Source organism: Festucalex cinctus, chromosome 18 (assembly GCF_051991245.1).
Source record: "Festucalex cinctus isolate MCC-2025b chromosome 18, RoL_Fcin_1.0, whole genome shotgun sequence".
In the NCBI taxonomy this organism is placed as follows: domain Eukaryota; kingdom Metazoa; phylum Chordata; class Actinopteri; order Syngnathiformes; family Syngnathidae; genus Festucalex; species Festucalex cinctus.
In genome coordinates this window covers 7,065,052-7,081,206 of record NC_135428.1, presented here as the reverse complement: position 1 = coordinate 7,081,206, position 16,155 = coordinate 7,065,052, and the positions used below count along the sequence as shown (strand labels likewise).

The 16,155-nt window shown below is 32.9% G+C and overlaps 2 protein-coding genes across 6 annotated transcripts in view; one reads left to right on the top strand and one right to left on the bottom strand.

Annotated features, from left to right (window-relative positions):
- Positions 1 to 6,023: 6,023 nt before the first annotated feature.
- Positions 6,024 to 16,155, bottom strand: part of rtn2b (reticulon 2b) — an 18,442-nt gene continuing 8,310 nt past the window's right edge. For 3 of the 4 annotated variants that reach the window (XM_077504949.1, XM_077504951.1, XM_077504948.1), the window contains 8 exons: positions 15,319 to 15,422; positions 14,796 to 14,967; positions 9,152 to 9,359; positions 8,889 to 9,027; positions 8,729 to 8,798; positions 7,906 to 7,952; positions 7,755 to 7,813; positions 6,024 to 7,673 (listed from right to left, as the gene is read on the bottom strand). In XM_077504949.1, the coding sequence (XP_077361075.1) occupies positions 7,571 to 7,673; positions 7,755 to 7,813; positions 7,906 to 7,952; positions 8,729 to 8,798; positions 8,889 to 9,027; positions 9,152 to 9,357 (624 nt within the window). In that variant the 5' untranslated portion in view covers positions 9,358 to 9,359; positions 14,796 to 14,967; positions 15,319 to 15,422 and the 3' untranslated portion in view covers positions 6,024 to 7,570. Of the gene's footprint in view, positions 7,674 to 7,754; positions 7,814 to 7,905; positions 7,953 to 8,728; positions 8,799 to 8,888; positions 9,028 to 9,151; positions 9,360 to 10,218; positions 10,445 to 14,795; positions 14,968 to 15,318; positions 15,423 to 16,155 lie in introns of those variants that run through there. The other variant, XM_077504947.1, reaches the window with a different exon arrangement.
- Positions 14,220 to 16,155, top strand: part of ppm1nb (protein phosphatase, Mg2+/Mn2+ dependent, 1Nb (putative)) — a 7,444-nt gene continuing 5,508 nt past the window's right edge. The window contains exons 1-2 of one of the 2 annotated variants that reach the window (XM_077504946.1): positions 14,220 to 14,912; positions 15,968 to 16,155. The exon at positions 15,968 to 16,155 is cut by the window's right edge and continues 384 nt beyond it. In XM_077504946.1, coding sequence (XP_077361072.1) covers positions 14,432 to 14,912; positions 15,968 to 16,155 — 669 coding nt within the window. In that variant the 5' untranslated portion in view covers positions 14,220 to 14,431. The remainder of the gene's footprint in view (positions 14,913 to 15,967) is intronic. The other variant, XM_077504945.1, reaches the window with a different exon arrangement.

Below are 16,155 nucleotides of genomic sequence, written 5' to 3'. Positions count from 1 at the left end.
TAAGGCTTTTTTTTTTCTCTAACAAATAAAAAAAATGACCATGTATAGTAAGGCTTTTTTTTTTTTCTAACAAAAAAAAATGACCATGTATAGTAAGGCTTTTTTTTCTCTAACAAAAAAAAAAGACCATGTATAGTAAGGCTTTTTTTTCTCTAAAAAAAAAATGACCATGTATAGTAAGGCTTTTTTTTTCTATAACAAAAAAAAAAAAAAGACCATGTATAGTAAGGCTTTTTTTTTTCTCTAACAAAAAAAAATGACCATGTATAGTAAGGCTTTTTTTTTTTTCTCGAACAAAAAAAAATGACCATGTATAGTAAGGCTTTTTTTTTTCTCTAACAAAAAAATACAATAAAAATGACCATGTATAGTAAGGCTTTTTTTTCCTCTAACAAAAAAAAAAAAAGACCATGTATAGTAAGGCTTTTTTTTTTTCTAACAAAAAAAAAAAAGACCATGTAGAGTAAGGCTTTTTTTTCTCTAACAAAAAAAAAATGACCATGTATAGTGTAGTGTTAACTATCGGTACGTGAGACAATGACGACACCTGTTGATGTTTTCAAAGTGTTCTTTATCGCTCGCTTGCCATGTGCACCAATACAACACATCCGTGTTGCAACATACAATGATTCACACATAGTTCCGATTTATCCAACATATAGTAAGTCTTTTCTTTTTCTCGAACAAAAAAAATGACCATGTATAGTAAGCCTTCTTTTTTTGTCTTTAACAAAAAAAAATGACCATGTATAGTAAGGCTTTTTTTTTCTCTAACAAAAAAAAATGACCATGTATAGTAAGGCTTTTTTTTTTCTCTAACAAAAAAAAAAAATGACCATGTTTAGTAAGGCTTTTTTTTTTTTCTAACAAAAAAAAATGACCATGTATAGTAAGGCTTTTTTTTTCTCTAACAAAAAAAAATGACCATGTATAGTCAGGCTTTTTTTTTCTCTAAAAAAAAAAAAAAAAAAAAAGACCATGTATAGTAAGGCTTTTTTTTCTCTAACAAAAAAAAAATGACCATGTATAGTAAGGCTTTTTTTTTTCTCTAACAAAAAAAAAAAAAAAAGACCATGTATAGTAAGGCTTTTTTTTTTTCTCTAACAAAAAAAAAAATGACCATGTATAGTAAGGCTTTTTTTTTTCTCTAACAAAAACAAAAAAAAATGACCATGTATAGTAAGGCTTTTTTTTTTCTCTAACAAAAAAAAAAAAAAAAGACCATGTATAGTAAGGCTTTTTTTTTCTATAACAAAAAAAAAAAAAGACCATGTATAGTAAGGCTTTTTTTTTTCTCTAACAAAAAAAAATGACCATGTATAGTAAGGCTTTTTTTTTTTTCTCGAACAAAAAAAAATGACCATGTATAGTAAGGCTTTTTTTTTTCTCTAACAAAAAAATACAATAAAAATGACCATGTATAGTAAGGCTTTTTTTTTCTCTAACAAAAAAAAAAAAGACCATGTATAGTAAGGCTTTTTTTTTTTCTAACAAAAAAAAAAAAGACCATGTAGAGTAAGGCTTTTTTTTCTCTAACAAAAAAAAAATGACCATGTATAGTGTAGTGTTAACTATCGGTACGTGAGACAATGACGACACCTGTTGATGTTTTCAAAGTGTTCTTTATCGCTCGCTTGCCATGTGCACCAATACAACACATCCGTGTTGCAACATACAATGATTCACACATAGTTCCGATTTATCCAACATATAGTAAGTCTTTTCTTTTTCTCGAACAAAAAAAATGACCATGTATAGTAAGCCTTCTTTTTTTGTCTTTAACAAAAAAAAATGACCATGTATAGTAAGGCTTTTTTTTTCTCTAACAAAAAAAAATGACCATGTATAGTAAGGCTTTTTTTTTTCTCTAACAAAAAAAAATGACCATGTATTGTAAGGCTTTTTTTTTCTCTAACAAAAAAAAAAAATGACCATGTTTAGTAAGGCTTTTTTTTTTTCTAACAAAAAAAATGACCATGTATAGTAAGGCTTTTTTTTTCTCTAACAAAAAAAAATGACCATGTATAGTAAGGCTTTTTTTTTCTCTAAAAAAAAAAAAAAAAAAAAAGACCATGTATAGTAAGGCTTTTTTTTCTCTAACAAAAAAAAAATGACCATGTATAGTAAGGCTTTTTTTTTTCTCTAACAAAAAAAAAAAAAAGACCATGTATAGTAAGGCTTTTTTTTTTTCTCTAACAAAAAAAAAAATGACCATGTATAGTAAGGCTTTTTTTTTTTCTAACAAAAAAAAATGACCATGTATAGTAAGGCTTTTTTTTCTCTAACAAAAAAAAAGACCATGTATAGTAAGGCTTTTTTTTCTCTAAAAAAAAAATGACCATGTATAGTAAGGCTTTTTTTTTCTATAACAAAAAAAAAAAAAAGACCATGTATAGTAAGGTTTTTTTTTTTCTCTAACAAAAAAAAATGACCATGTATAGTAAGGCTTTTTTTTTTTCTCGAACAAAAAAAATGACCATGTATAGTAAGGCTTTTTTTTTCTCTAACAAAAAAAATAAATAAAAATGACCATGTATAGTAAGGCTTTTTTTTTTCTCTAACAAAAAAAAAAAAAAAGACCATGTATAGTAAGGCTTTTTTTTTTCTCTAACAAAAAAAAAAAGACCATGTATAGTAAGGCTTTTTTTTTCTCTAACAAAAAAAAAATGACAATGTATAGTAAGGCTTTTTTTTCTCTAACAAAAAAAAAAATGACCATGTATAGTAAGGCGTTTTTTTTTTCTCTAACAAAAAAAATGACCATGTATAGTAAGGCTTTTTTTTTTCTCGAACAAAAAAAAAAATGACCATGTATAGTAAGGCTTTTTTTTTTTCTCGAACAAAAAAAAATATGACCATGTATAGTAAGGCTTTTTTTTTTTTCTCGAACAAAAAAAAAAATGACCATGTATAGTAAGGGTTTTTTTTTCTCTAACAAAAAAAAAGTGACCATGGATAGTAAGGCTTTTTTTTCTCTAACAAAAAAAAAAATGACCATGTATAGTAAGGCTTTTTTTTTCTCTAACAAAAAAAAATAAAAAATAATTACCATGTATAGTAAGGCTTTTTTTTTCTCGAACAACAAAAAAAAAATGACCATGTATAGTAAGGCTTTTTTTTTCTCTAACAAAAAAAAAAAAAAAAAAAGACCATGTATAGTAAGGCTTTTTTTTTCTCAAACAAAAAAAAATGACCATGTATAGTAAGGCTTTTTTTTTCTCAAACAAAAAAAAAATGACAATGTATAGAAAGGCTTTTTTTTTCTCAAACAAAAAAAAATGACCATGTATAGTAAGGCTTTTTTTTCTCTAACAAAAAAAAAAAAAAAGGCTTTTTTTTTCTCTAACAAAAAAAAATGACCATGTATAGTAAGGCTTTTTTTTCTCTAACAAAAAAACAAAAACAAAAAAATGACCATGTATAGTAAGGCTTTTTTTTTTCTCTAACAAAAAAAAAATGACCATGTATAGTAAGGCTTTTTTTTCTCTAACAAAAAAAAAAATGACCATGTATAGTAAGGCTTTTTTTTTCTCTAAAAAAAAAAGACCATGTATAGTAAGGCTTTTTTTTTCTCTAACAAAAAAAAAATGACCATGTATAGTAAGGTTTTTTTTTTACTCTAACAAAAAAAAAGTGACCATGTATAGTAAGGCTTTTTTTCTCTAACAAAAAAAAAAAAAAAAAAAAAAAAAGACCATGTATAGTAAGGCTTTTTTTTTCTCTAACAAAAAAATAAAAATAAAATATGACCATGTATAGTAAGGCTTTTTTTTTTTTCTCTAACATAAAAAAATGACCATGTATAGTAAGGCTTTTTTTTTCTCTAACAAAAAAAAAAAAAACAAAAAAAAAAAAAGACCATGTATCGTAAGGCTTTTTTTTTCTCAAACAAAAAAAAAAAGACCATTTATAGTCAGGCTTTTTTTTCTCTAAAAAAAAAAAAAAAAAAAAAAAGTGACCATGTATAGTAAGGCTTTTTTTTTCTCTAAGAAAAAAAAAAATGACCATGTATAGTAAGGCTTTTTTTTCTCTAAGAAAAAAAAAAATGACCATGTATAGTAAGGCTTTTTTTTTCTCTAACAAAAAAAAAAAAAATGACCATGTATAGTAAGGCTTTTTTTTTCTCTAACAAAAAAAAAATGACCATGTATAGTAAGGTTTTTTTTTACTCTAACAAAAAAAAAGTGACCATGTATAGTAAGGCTTTTTTTCTCTAACAAAAAAAAAAAAAAAAAAAAAAAAAAAAAGACCATGTATAGTAAGGCTTTTTTTTCTCTAACAAAAAAATAAAAATAAAATATGACCATGTATAGTAAGGCTTTTTTTTTTTCTCTAACATAAAAAAATGACCATGTATAGTAAGGCTTTTTTTTTCTCTAACAAAAAAAAAAATAAAAATGACCATGTATAGTAAGGCTTTTTTTTTCTCTAACAAAAAAAAAAGACCATGTATAGTAAGGCTTTTTTTTCTCTAACAAAAAAAATGACCATGTATAGTAAGGCTTTTTTTTCTCTAACAAAAAAAAATGACCATGTATAGTAAGGCTTTTTTTTCTCAAACAAAAAAAAAAATAAAAATGACCATGTATAGTAAGGCTTTTTTTTTCTCTAACAAAAAAAAGTGACCATGTATAGTAAGGCTTTTTTTTTCTCTAAGAAAAAAAAAATGACCATGTATAGTAAGGCTTTTTTTTCTCTAAGAAAAAAAAAAATGACCATGTATAGTAAGGCTTTTTTTTTCTCTAACAAAAAAAAAAAAATGACCATGTATAGTCAGGTTTTTTTTTCTCTAAAATTTTTTTTTTTTAAATGACCATGTATATTAAGGCTTTTTTTTTCTCTAACAAAAAAAAATGACCATGTATAGTAAGGCTTTTTTTTCTCTTAAAAAAAAAAAAAAGATCATGTATTGTCAGGCTTTTTTTTCTCTCACAAAAAAAATGACCATGTATAGTAAGGCTTTTTTTTTCTCTAACAAAAAAAAAATGACCATGTATTGTAAGGCTTTTTTTTTTCTCTAACAAAAAAAAACAAAACAAAAACAAAAAAAAAGAAAAGAAAAAGACCATGTATAGTAAGGCTTTTTTTTCTAACAAAAAATGACCATGTATAGTAAGACTTTTTTTTTAAATAAAAAATATTACCATGTATGGTAAGACTTTTTTTAAATAAAAAATATTACCATGTATAGTAAGACTTTTTTTTTCTAACAAAAAATGACCATGTATAGTAACACTTTTCTTTCTAACAAAAAATGACCATGTATAGTAAGGCTTTTTTTTTTCCTCTAACAAAAACAAAAAACATGACCACGTATAGTAAGACATTTTTAATTTTTTTTTAAAAACAACCATGTATAGTAAGGCGTTTTAATTTTTTTTAAAACGACCATGTATAGTATGGTGTTTTAAAAAAAAAACAAACAAAAAAAAAAAAAACGACCATGTATAGTAAGGCTTTTTTTTTTTTTAATCGACGTTTAAAAAAATAAATAAATAAATAAATAAAATAAACTGAAGCTTTTTTTTTTTTTCCCTCCCCCCCACTCCTCAAAGACCATCTCAGTGGTCAAGTGGTAGAGTGTCCACCCTGACAATGGGAGGTCGAGGGTTCAATCCCCCGGCCGGGTCACACCAAAGTCTATAAAAATAAATGACCATGGATATAGTAAGCTGTTTTAAAAAAAAAACAAAAAAAACAAGCATGTACAGTAAAGCGTTTTGTTGTTTGTTTGTTTGTTTGTTTGTTTTCCAAACGACCATGTATAGTATGGCATTTTTTTGTTTTGTTTTAAAAAAAAGACCATGTATAGTATGCCGTTTTTTTTTTTTTTTTTTTTAAACAAACAAACAAAAAAAAAAGACCATGTATAGAAGAATCTCTTACTTCCCACGACTTATACTGAAGCATCACTCTTGGTGTTACATCAAATTACGAAGTATGTAAGACCAATTTTTAAGATTAAAAAAAAAACAAAACAAAACAAAACAAAACCATCCTTCCTGACATAAAAAAAAACTTCACACAATTTTATTTTTTATTTAAAGATGTTAAAATACATCTCAAAATCATTATTAGTAGTATTATTATTATCCATCCATTATTATTATTTATTTATTTATTTATTTAATACATTAGAATTGTAATTGTAGAACAACATGAATCAGAATCAAATACGTACAGTATTACATTTTTTTTTGCTTTTTATTACAGAAAGAAGGGCAAAAAGAACAATGCACTGATTCTAATATTATTGTTTTTAAAGTTGATTCTTCATAAATGACTTGTATAAAAACTGCTATACTCAACAGAAAAAAAGACTCCTGCCATTCTGGGTGACGCAGCGGAGATGGTTTGGCTAGCTGTTAAATGCGGGGTATGAAATTCACAGTTCTAAAATATTATATTTCGCAGCTACAATGAAATAAATAACAAATGTACAGATACCTTTGCGTAAGTGTTGAGACACATCACTATGACACCTTGTAAATTAACTCGAATATAATAGATATGCGGGGGGGGGGGGGGGGGGGCATCTACAGTACATGCTTTATTAGCACATTAAGACATGTTAGTTGAGTACAGTATGTGGTCATTAGAGTCATACTTTTGCAGAACAGTAACAATTTATCAATAAAACAAGTCACAGCTGAAGATTAACACCATTTTTGTAGTTTGGCCCTCAACTTGCACTACAATTTACAAGATGATGCTATTTTAAATGTGCATGATTTGGACAATGAACTTCTGCATGCTCAACTTGAACAGCCTGTTTGTTTTCTGTTTTCATCACCAGTGATGTATGTAATAGTAGAATAAAGCACAAATAATAAACAGAAAACAAAGTGAATTACACAATCACATAGCTTAATATTTAGTCCGCTAGGTTAATGCTAATGCTAACACATAATAGCAAACGTGTGTATAACCCTTTAAACATATTTGAACGCAAACAGTGCAGCAACACATATAAATATTCAATATAACAGCACCATCCGTTTGTCCTATATTGCCCCCTGATGGCCAAGGCGGGTAACACAATGGCCATTTAAATTGATTCAAAGTGTGATTAAAAAAAACTTTGCCTATTAATGTCATTATTGCACATTTATAGATGCCAATTCCCACAAAAGTTATTAAGAATTACGGTACAATTTTAAGACAAACAAATATCATATCCAATATGATTGTCAGGTGAGGTTCCTGTCAGTTTTATTCAAATGATATCGCTGATAATAATTAAAAGCTTCATTTGGCATCTCAACAGGAACACAGTGCTTGTGCTAATGTAAAAATAGACCTGTTGCCACTTAAGAAATAAAAAAACTATGATCTTGTGCGTGTGTGCTGTCCTTGACTCAAGTGAATATGTGAATCAGTTTGCCCACACAAAGTATCTTGCTGAATAAAATTCCTCTCTCCTCACGCATCTCCTAATGAATATCAGCTTTGTCTCAGCTGTGAGCATCGATTAAATGGTGTTCCAATACCAACGTCATGGTGGACTGACAGAGGATGCGGCACCACCGCCGTCATTTTTGACGCACTTAAAACATCCTGCGCGTGCTGTTTACTTTGCCTTGACTTTCTGTTTGGGGGCTGGCGTAGGAGCAGGTTTTGAGGAGACGGCTTGTGCGCGAGCCGATTTGACTGCATCGTGCACCCCGAGGCACCTGACACAAAACGCAGCACCGTAGAGTAGTTATTATATTGTAATGAGGTCTGTGACAACTAATTTTGTAACAATTACTCACCAAGTTTTGATTTTCTTCTCAAAAGCCTTCCAAGCTCTGACAATCTTCCTTATCCTCACCTGGCATTATGACAGAGACGGGTATATTTAGAACAGATTTCTGCACAGGTGTACCTAATGTTGTGGCCAATAAGTATATATTCAAATATTACCTGCTGTTTTTTGTAGAGCAGAGGAAAGGAAAAGAGAGCAATGACAGCTGTAACACAAAAATGTTGATGTTAAAATGCCATTACTAATGAGACAATTTGAAAAAAAAAGTAAAATGATGTTGAAATTGTAACTGAAAATTAAGCCTAGCCAGGACGAATTTTCAATACAGTGAAGGTATCAGACAATAAAATCCATGGAAGCTCTCTGCTATGGAAGACCAAAAATACTATCCAACACCACCACCCAAAGTAGTAATAATAATAATAATGATAATAATAATAATAATAATTATTATTATTATTATTATTATATTATAAATAAATATTTATAAATAAATATTAATAAATAAATAAGAATGTACAAATATAATTATATATATATATATATATATATATATATATATATATATATATAAACAACAAATATATGTATATGTATAAAAGTGAAAACAAAAACGGATATAAAAATACAATTCAAAAATTAAATACAATAAAATAATATAAATGGAAATAAAAACAACAAAAATATATATCCATGAATAAATAAAAGTACAAATAACTATAAAAATAAAAACAATATAAACAATGATAAATCTAAAAATAAATGTGGAAATAAATACAAATAAAATATATAAATAGAATTAAATATCAATAAATAAATAAAAAGGCTCTACTCTCACATTTACTTCATGCTGCAGACGCTGTCAACATGAAATACGTCATGAAATGTCATTCAAATGACATTTCAGGGAAAAAACAAGAAAAAAAAAAGAAGAAGAAATGGTGGTGGATACATTATCACAAATCCTTTTTCTGAACTCACCAGCTATGACCAGTGTCAGCCCAGCAGTGAGAACGCCAACATAGGTTAGCAGGTACAGCAGCAAAACAAACTGAGAGAAGAAAAAAAAACAAAAACAAAATGTAACTGGTTCAAAATCAGTAAGTGTTTTATAATATTTTGCTTTTGAACATGCTCTGACCTTGAGCGAGTCAATCACATTGTCAACGAAAAGAAGACGTTTGAGCTCTGTGACGGCAAACGCTATTAGCAGCACCACCTCCTCCACCAGCATCACCGTCTCCTTGTCTGTCAGAGAGCTGTCGTAGTCCAGATAAGACCTGGAAACATAACATTGCAGAAAAAAAACAAGAAAAAAAAAACAAGAATCACTCCAAAGTAATATTCTCAGCAATGGTACATTCCCTCTTTTTGTCAGCCAATCATCAATGTGAATGGACTCACTGGAAAGGATGCAGCCCTGGGTTCCAGCGCAGCAGCTCCAGCAGCTTGTAGTAGAGGCGCAGGGGGAAGGTGACGCACATGACGCCCAAACAAATGTGAGAGAGGACAGTGATGGCGCTCAGCTGGAACAAACTGGCCAGGCACACCACCAAGCCCGTGAACACAACACCGGTCCTGCTCGTGCTCCTCCAATAGACCAGGTCCATCACTGCAAACACAACATACGCATTATCAAATTTGTAACTTCATCATTTCTTTTAATATCTTATTTTAAGTGGTCTGAAATTTAAACAAAAAAATGAATTTGCATTATTAGTTAATGTAAATAACTATTTTTGTTTAACTTGAGAATTCTTAGAGAGAACATTTAAATTCCACACAGGAAACTGGGATTTGAACCTGCAACCTCAAAATTGTGAGGAAAATGAGTCTGTCATAACAGCACAAGCGCTAACAAGAGATATTGCATGATTTGTCATCATATTAAGTCTTCCTTAATGTGAAATGAACCCCTGTTGAATTACTGGAAAACATTCAGATTTTGGCTGTTATTAATTTATGTGAATTGCCTTAGAGAGAAAGAAAAATTAATAGTCATTCATTTTTATATTGCTGATTTAAATGTAATAATGTTATAAAAACTGTATACCACAAAGTCAACAGAACAGATGCAAAAGTTCTAAACAAAATAATAATAATAATAAAAACAAAACAAAAACAAAAACACTGACATCATCATAACAAAAAGTGAAAATTCCTCCCATAATGACAGCTATATTCATTCACATTTATCAGGACAGGATTGAAGCTTGTCAACAAACTTGCACAATAGATTCAACATTCACATACACAACACTTTAATATGAAGAATGAAAAAAAAAAAAAAAGAAAAAATCTGCCAAGCCTTCTCCCATTCCCCAACTTTTCACTTAAACTAAAGTTGAACCAGTGCGTTCCCTGCACACACTAAATAAATCACCTCCCATTTCCACACGCACTTGACAACCCAACTGATTGACAGCGCGACCGCTCTTAACTTCAAAGTGTGTCACCGATTGTTTCCTTACGTTTGCTGGCCATTTCTGCGGAGGTCCTGCTCGCTCTCCTCTCTTTTCCTTCTTGTTGGCCGTGCACCGCCGCAGGCTTTTTTTGGCCACCCCCGCTCTGTCAGCAATATAAGGACGCCCTGGCCTAATTTTATCCCGTATTGGATGGCCCCACTTTGGATTTACACACACACGCACACGCACACACACAAATTGGCAACTTGAGACATCAGCATGTACTCATCCCTCAGCTTTCAGACACTCCTATGCCCCCGAGCTAGTTGGTGCCCTACTGGAGGCCGTCATAGACAACATTCATCTGTCCTCCTCAGTATTTAAATTGTTTGTAAGGCCATCTGTCCTGCAGCTGAAGACTTAGGCCTGCCTACTGTAAAATGAGTCATCTAGACAAAACTGGAAAAAATACAATTCATAGTAAAGATGGTCTATCTATCTATCTATCTCTCCAGCTAGCTACCTGGTTACCTGTCTATCTAGCTGGCTAACTGGCTATCTATCTAGTTAGCTAGCTAGCTAGCTATCTATGTAGCCAGCTAGGTAGCTAGCTAGCTAGCTAGCTAGCTATCGCATCTATTTTTGCCTACTTCAACCTCTGAATATGTCACAAAGACCGCCCCAATATTTTCTATTTCATGGGGCGTTAAGTCTTTTGCTCTTCATACTGTAGACCAGGGGTGTCCAAACTTTTTCATTTGAGGGCCACATCCAGAAAATCAGAAGGACGCAAGGGCCACATAATGTTATGAAGAGAAATTGTGTTTAGTCCTAAAAATTGTACAAATAATTTATTGGTGCTTTTGCATATTTAGGAAAATGCTACAGTATATAAACCAATTTATCTGTAATATGGCAGTCGGGTTATTATAGTTTTGGAATTTTTCATTTTAGTTTTTATTTTGTTTTGAATTGTGTGTTTTTTTTTTTATTTAGTTAGTTTTAATTAGTTTTCAGGGTGTTTTTTTATTAGTTTTATTTCTTAAATAAATGCTTAGTTTTAGTTTAGTTAGTTTAGTTAACTAAAATAAACTTTAATAGCACCTATGTTTTTCAACACCCTCCCTTCTTACTTTGACCATCTCCAAACATTTTTGTTTTTATTTTATTTGAACTGAGTCAAATGCCATTTTTAGCATATGTCGCGGGCCACTAAAAAATGGACGGCGGGCCGCAAGTGGCCCCCGGGCCGTAGTTTGGACACCCCTGCTGTAGACGCTCACTTATGGACAAATTGTTTATTGTTGCTTCGGAAAGCTTTGATTTTATGGACAATTAAGCATTTTTCCTTATCTGTTAATGAGGACCTAAGGAGAGGAAGACATCTAAGGTCTATAAAAATCCCAAAATATTGGGGGGATCGTTTTGATATTTTTCACAGATTGAAGTGGGCTTAAGTAAAGCCCACATAAATATTGCTTAAGATTGCAGTTTTCTGACTTCAAGGGATGTGAAGCTTTTTCTGTATCCCAAAATATATTTCAGATGTTGAAGTGAGCATGAGTAGAGATGTGAACAAAAGCTTGTATCTGGAAAAACTTAAATTGATGCACTCATAAGTCAAATACCTGTACCTCAAGATTCATGCATTCAACTTAAAGAAACAGACTCTTTAATATCTTCGCCAGTTTCACAGCTGTGACCAAAAAGATTGTTGTCACAGAGTAAGACTTTTGCAGACAAGCTGACATGTTCCAGCGTTCCCTGTTTATATTCCGCTATTTGCTCCTCTGTGATTCAATGTTTGAACACCACTGTGGCAGCTATCTGAAACAACTCAAATTTGTTTATATTACAACCTGTCCTGTTGGGCCGTGCTGGCATGACTGTCTGCATGCCAACCACGGACGAGTAAAACTGGATGAAAGATGTATGCAGCATGATTGGAACCACAAATTGCAATTGCCTGAGAAATTGTTGCTGAGTGATGTCACCAAGACAATAAATCACTGCATACTCACACTGAATGGTAGCAGTGGATATAATGCCGTACAAATGTGCCCCCAAGTGGCTGTGAGCGCTACAGGGATGACGTCAGAGCAATTTGATTGACGCAAGTAAGTTTCTGCGGAGGCCATTACGGCACTATTTTTTTTTTCTCCCATGATCACTCTTTATTTGGATTTATTGCAATATTTGTACAGACGAAGAGAGAACGTGTTCACATATTTCATATTTCCTTGACTGAAGTGGTTATTTTGAGTAATAAGTGTTATAACATTGATAGAAACATTTAACGTGAAAAAATTATTGGTAGTAAATTTACAGGGAATTTATTGGAATTGGAGTCGCTGCTATGTGAAAAACACTTATGTCCATTTTTGTTTTTGGGATGAAACTGAATGCAGACAACCCAAAAATAATTTAAAAAAAAAAAAAAAAAAAGGAAGAAGAAGATGAAAAAGAAGAAGAAAGAAAGAAGAAAAAGAAGAAAAAGAAGAAAGAAAGAAAGAAAGAAAGAAAATGGACACAAGTATTTTTCACGTAGCAGCAATGATATACAAATTTATGGAGCTGAAAATCTGCTAAATTGCATGTTAGCACATAAATGTAAAATTCATAATTTGACTGATGATTGAACTTTTACATTTATGTCATAATTTATGTCATACTTAATGACATAACGGACATAAAATGGTGTTAATGCCGGTGTGGTGGGGGGAGTTTAGGGTCATGATTTATAGTAATTATTCTTTTCGATGACTATGATGAGCTCTTGGGGCCACATATGGGTTTTTATTCTATTGAAATGTATTGTTTTTATGTTTCAATGAAAGATTAATAATTAAATGATTCAAGTACTGTAACTAATACAACTTTTTGTCCACTTGTATTCAATTATGTTCTGACTCAGTTTACTTTGAGTGTAATTCTAGTGTTAGCCACTGGATGGCAGAACACTATTTTGTTAAACACTAAATTTGAAAGAGCAAGACCCATTTTTTTGCTGCAGATTTTTCAATTGTAAATTCTCTTCAAGACTTCTTTTTACACAGCGATGGCTAAAGGTTCATGTTTGCTGTAAACAGAACAATCAAAACACTGTTGCACTGTTTGTACAATATTTTTTGTTTTGGTTTGGAAAGTAACCCCTATGATGGAGGGTTGTTTACTCCAGTTCACAAATTAACCAAAATGAAACGTGACAATTTCAAAAATAATGAATAAATACATAAGCAAAAAAAAAAAAAAAAAAACGGCAAATTGAAAAACAGATGCCCTTGTGTCTTATTTATTTTGTTATTGTTTTTAAAATTGTTGTGCTCAATTCGGTTCCATTTTATGATTGTTTTTCATGTTTGTACACCTCTGTTTCAGTTGAAGTTATTTTTAAAGTGTTCTACAAATAAAATTGAGTTTGGTGGTACATTTGTTATTTACAGTGGGAACACAAAAAAATTATTTACATATTCAGATTCACATAAGATTGTGGAGCTACTTTTGCAGTCATGAGGTATGGTGCAAAATACATAACATGAATTTAAAATATCCCAAATTTAGTTTTTTTTTTTCCTTCTATTAATCACTGGCCTGACTTTCATGCAGACAGCATGGATTCAGCTTCCACTTTGTGATAAGTGCGAATTGTGAGTGTGAATGTTTGTCTGCCTCTTATGTCCCTGTGAAACAGAATAAGTGGATGGATGGTGTTATGTCCAATTTTGAGCATTTACAATAGAAACCAAAACGCTGTTCCTGCTTATCCATTTCATTATTTGCCATTTACATCAATACTGTACTCATATGCAAGTACAGAATGACAATTTCTTTTTTTTAAATTCCCACCAGCCACTTGTCTTTGTGTTTGTCCTTTCCTCCGTCACTCAAGCACATTGTAATCTAAATGGCCAGGCTGCCCCATAATCCACCATGCGTGAGCCTGTAATCCAGCCTGATCAAAGGTTGGCTTTATCGCAAAGTGGGAGGGTCCAAAGTACCCACAGGAAGACGTTGAGAGAGGCTGCGCTCCAATATGATAGTGACAGTTAAAGGCGGGCCTGGGATTGGTGCACGGAAATAGCCGACCAATCCCGTAGCAGGCAGAGAAAACATAACAAGGCAAAGAGGCCGGCATTGAAAGAAAAAAAAAAACTGTGGAAAAGGTGAAATCGCAGCAGAGGAGGAGAGTGAGGATGGGTGGAGGAGAGAGCAGCGCTCAGTGACGTCTCCAGAGAGAAGAGGAGATGAGCGAAGAGAGGGAGGCGAGAACATCCATCAGATGAGGCGGCCATGCACTGAGGAGGGCCAAGCAGCAGCAGGCCTCGCCACCAGCTGTAAACAAAACATCCCAAGCATGAGGACGTCGAGGAAGGGAAGCGTGGAGATGCCCGCGTTTGTGCGTCAGCTGGTCAAAGAGACGGAAAAGAGGGTCAGTTCTTTCTTCAAAGGTGGGCGGGGGGGAGCGGCCGAGGGGGAGCAACCCGGTGAGGGGGAGAAGGAGGAGGTCATTCCCAGCCCGTATCTGGACCGGCCGGTTTTGGACAAGCTGGCAGAGGAGGGCTGCACCCGCTGGGGACTCACCTATGCCCTGGGGAGCATGCAAGGCTGGAGGGCCAACATGGAGGACTACCACAACTGCGTACCTCAGCTGGGGGGAGAGCAGGCCGACTGGAGCTTCTTCGCCGTGTTCGATGGGCATGCGGGGAGCACGGTGGCACAGCACTGCTCGCAGCACCTTTTGGGTCACATCTTGGCCACAGGTGACAGGCATACACACATATGCGCATGTTCAGGACTCGTCTGCCGCATACAAACCTAAAACAAGAGGTGGAGAAAAAAAAAAAATTAGTCTCACTTATAGTGGTGTAGAGCTGATCAAATTTAAATTGACATTACATTGTATTAGAATAGCAATTTTCAAAACGTAAACGTTGCCATTTGGAAAAACAAACAAATCTCTGCTTCATTACTGTTCGTTAATAGTCCGTAGGGTTCTTTGTTCCATACTGTAGGCTACGTTAATACAGTATTAATTTATTTATAATATGTCGCTGCTGTTAAACTCAAGGCTTGGGTCCCACATCCGGCCGGCAAAAAATAAATAACTAAAAATAAATGTGGCCCGCAAAGGCAAACAATATTTATATAATGTATTTCTTTGTTTACATTTTTACGTGGCAGTGGTGTCCAAACTCAGTCCTCCAGGGCCAGAGTCCTGCAGGTTTTGGATGTGTCCCTCCTCCAACACACCTGAAGCTCATCAGCAAGCTCTGTATAAGCAGCAAAATCCAGCAGTTTTTATCAGTATCAGGAGGCGGCCATTTTGCCACTTGCTGTCAAGTAAAAATGACATCACAGATGCTTCGGTCTCAGGTAACAACCAATCACAGCTCAGCTTCACAAAACAGGTGAGCTGTGATTTGTCGTTGCCTGAGTCCCTAAGCAACTGTGATGTCATCTTTAGTCGACAGCTAGTGGCAAAATGGCCGCCCACTTAGATGGATAAAAACGGCTGGATTTTGCTGCATAACTCACAATCCACGAATGTAATATTAATCAGAATTTCATGTTTAGAATAGAATAATGAGGTCATATTGTCGAGAAATGTTTAATTAAGGTTGACTTCCTCTTTTATTAGAAAATAGGTGAATTTTTCAGCAAATAAAGGATTGGCTAAAAAAATAAAAATAATTAAATGCCTGATTAGAATTGTGATACAGTATAACTAGACGAGAAGCAGCTAAAGCAACACTTGACCAATTAAAAAGATCATGATCATCCCATTTTTCATGTAGTATAATGTCTGTGATGACAGGTGGTCTGGGGCCCGAGGATGACCATGACAGAGTAAAAGGAGCCCTAACCGAAGGCTTCCTGCAAACAGACAAGCACCTCCACGCCGTGGCCCGCCGGGAAGGATGGGAGCGAGGCGGCACCACCGTAGTGGCCGCCCTCCTCTCGCCCTACAATATCTACTTCGCCAACTGCGGCGACTCGAGAGCC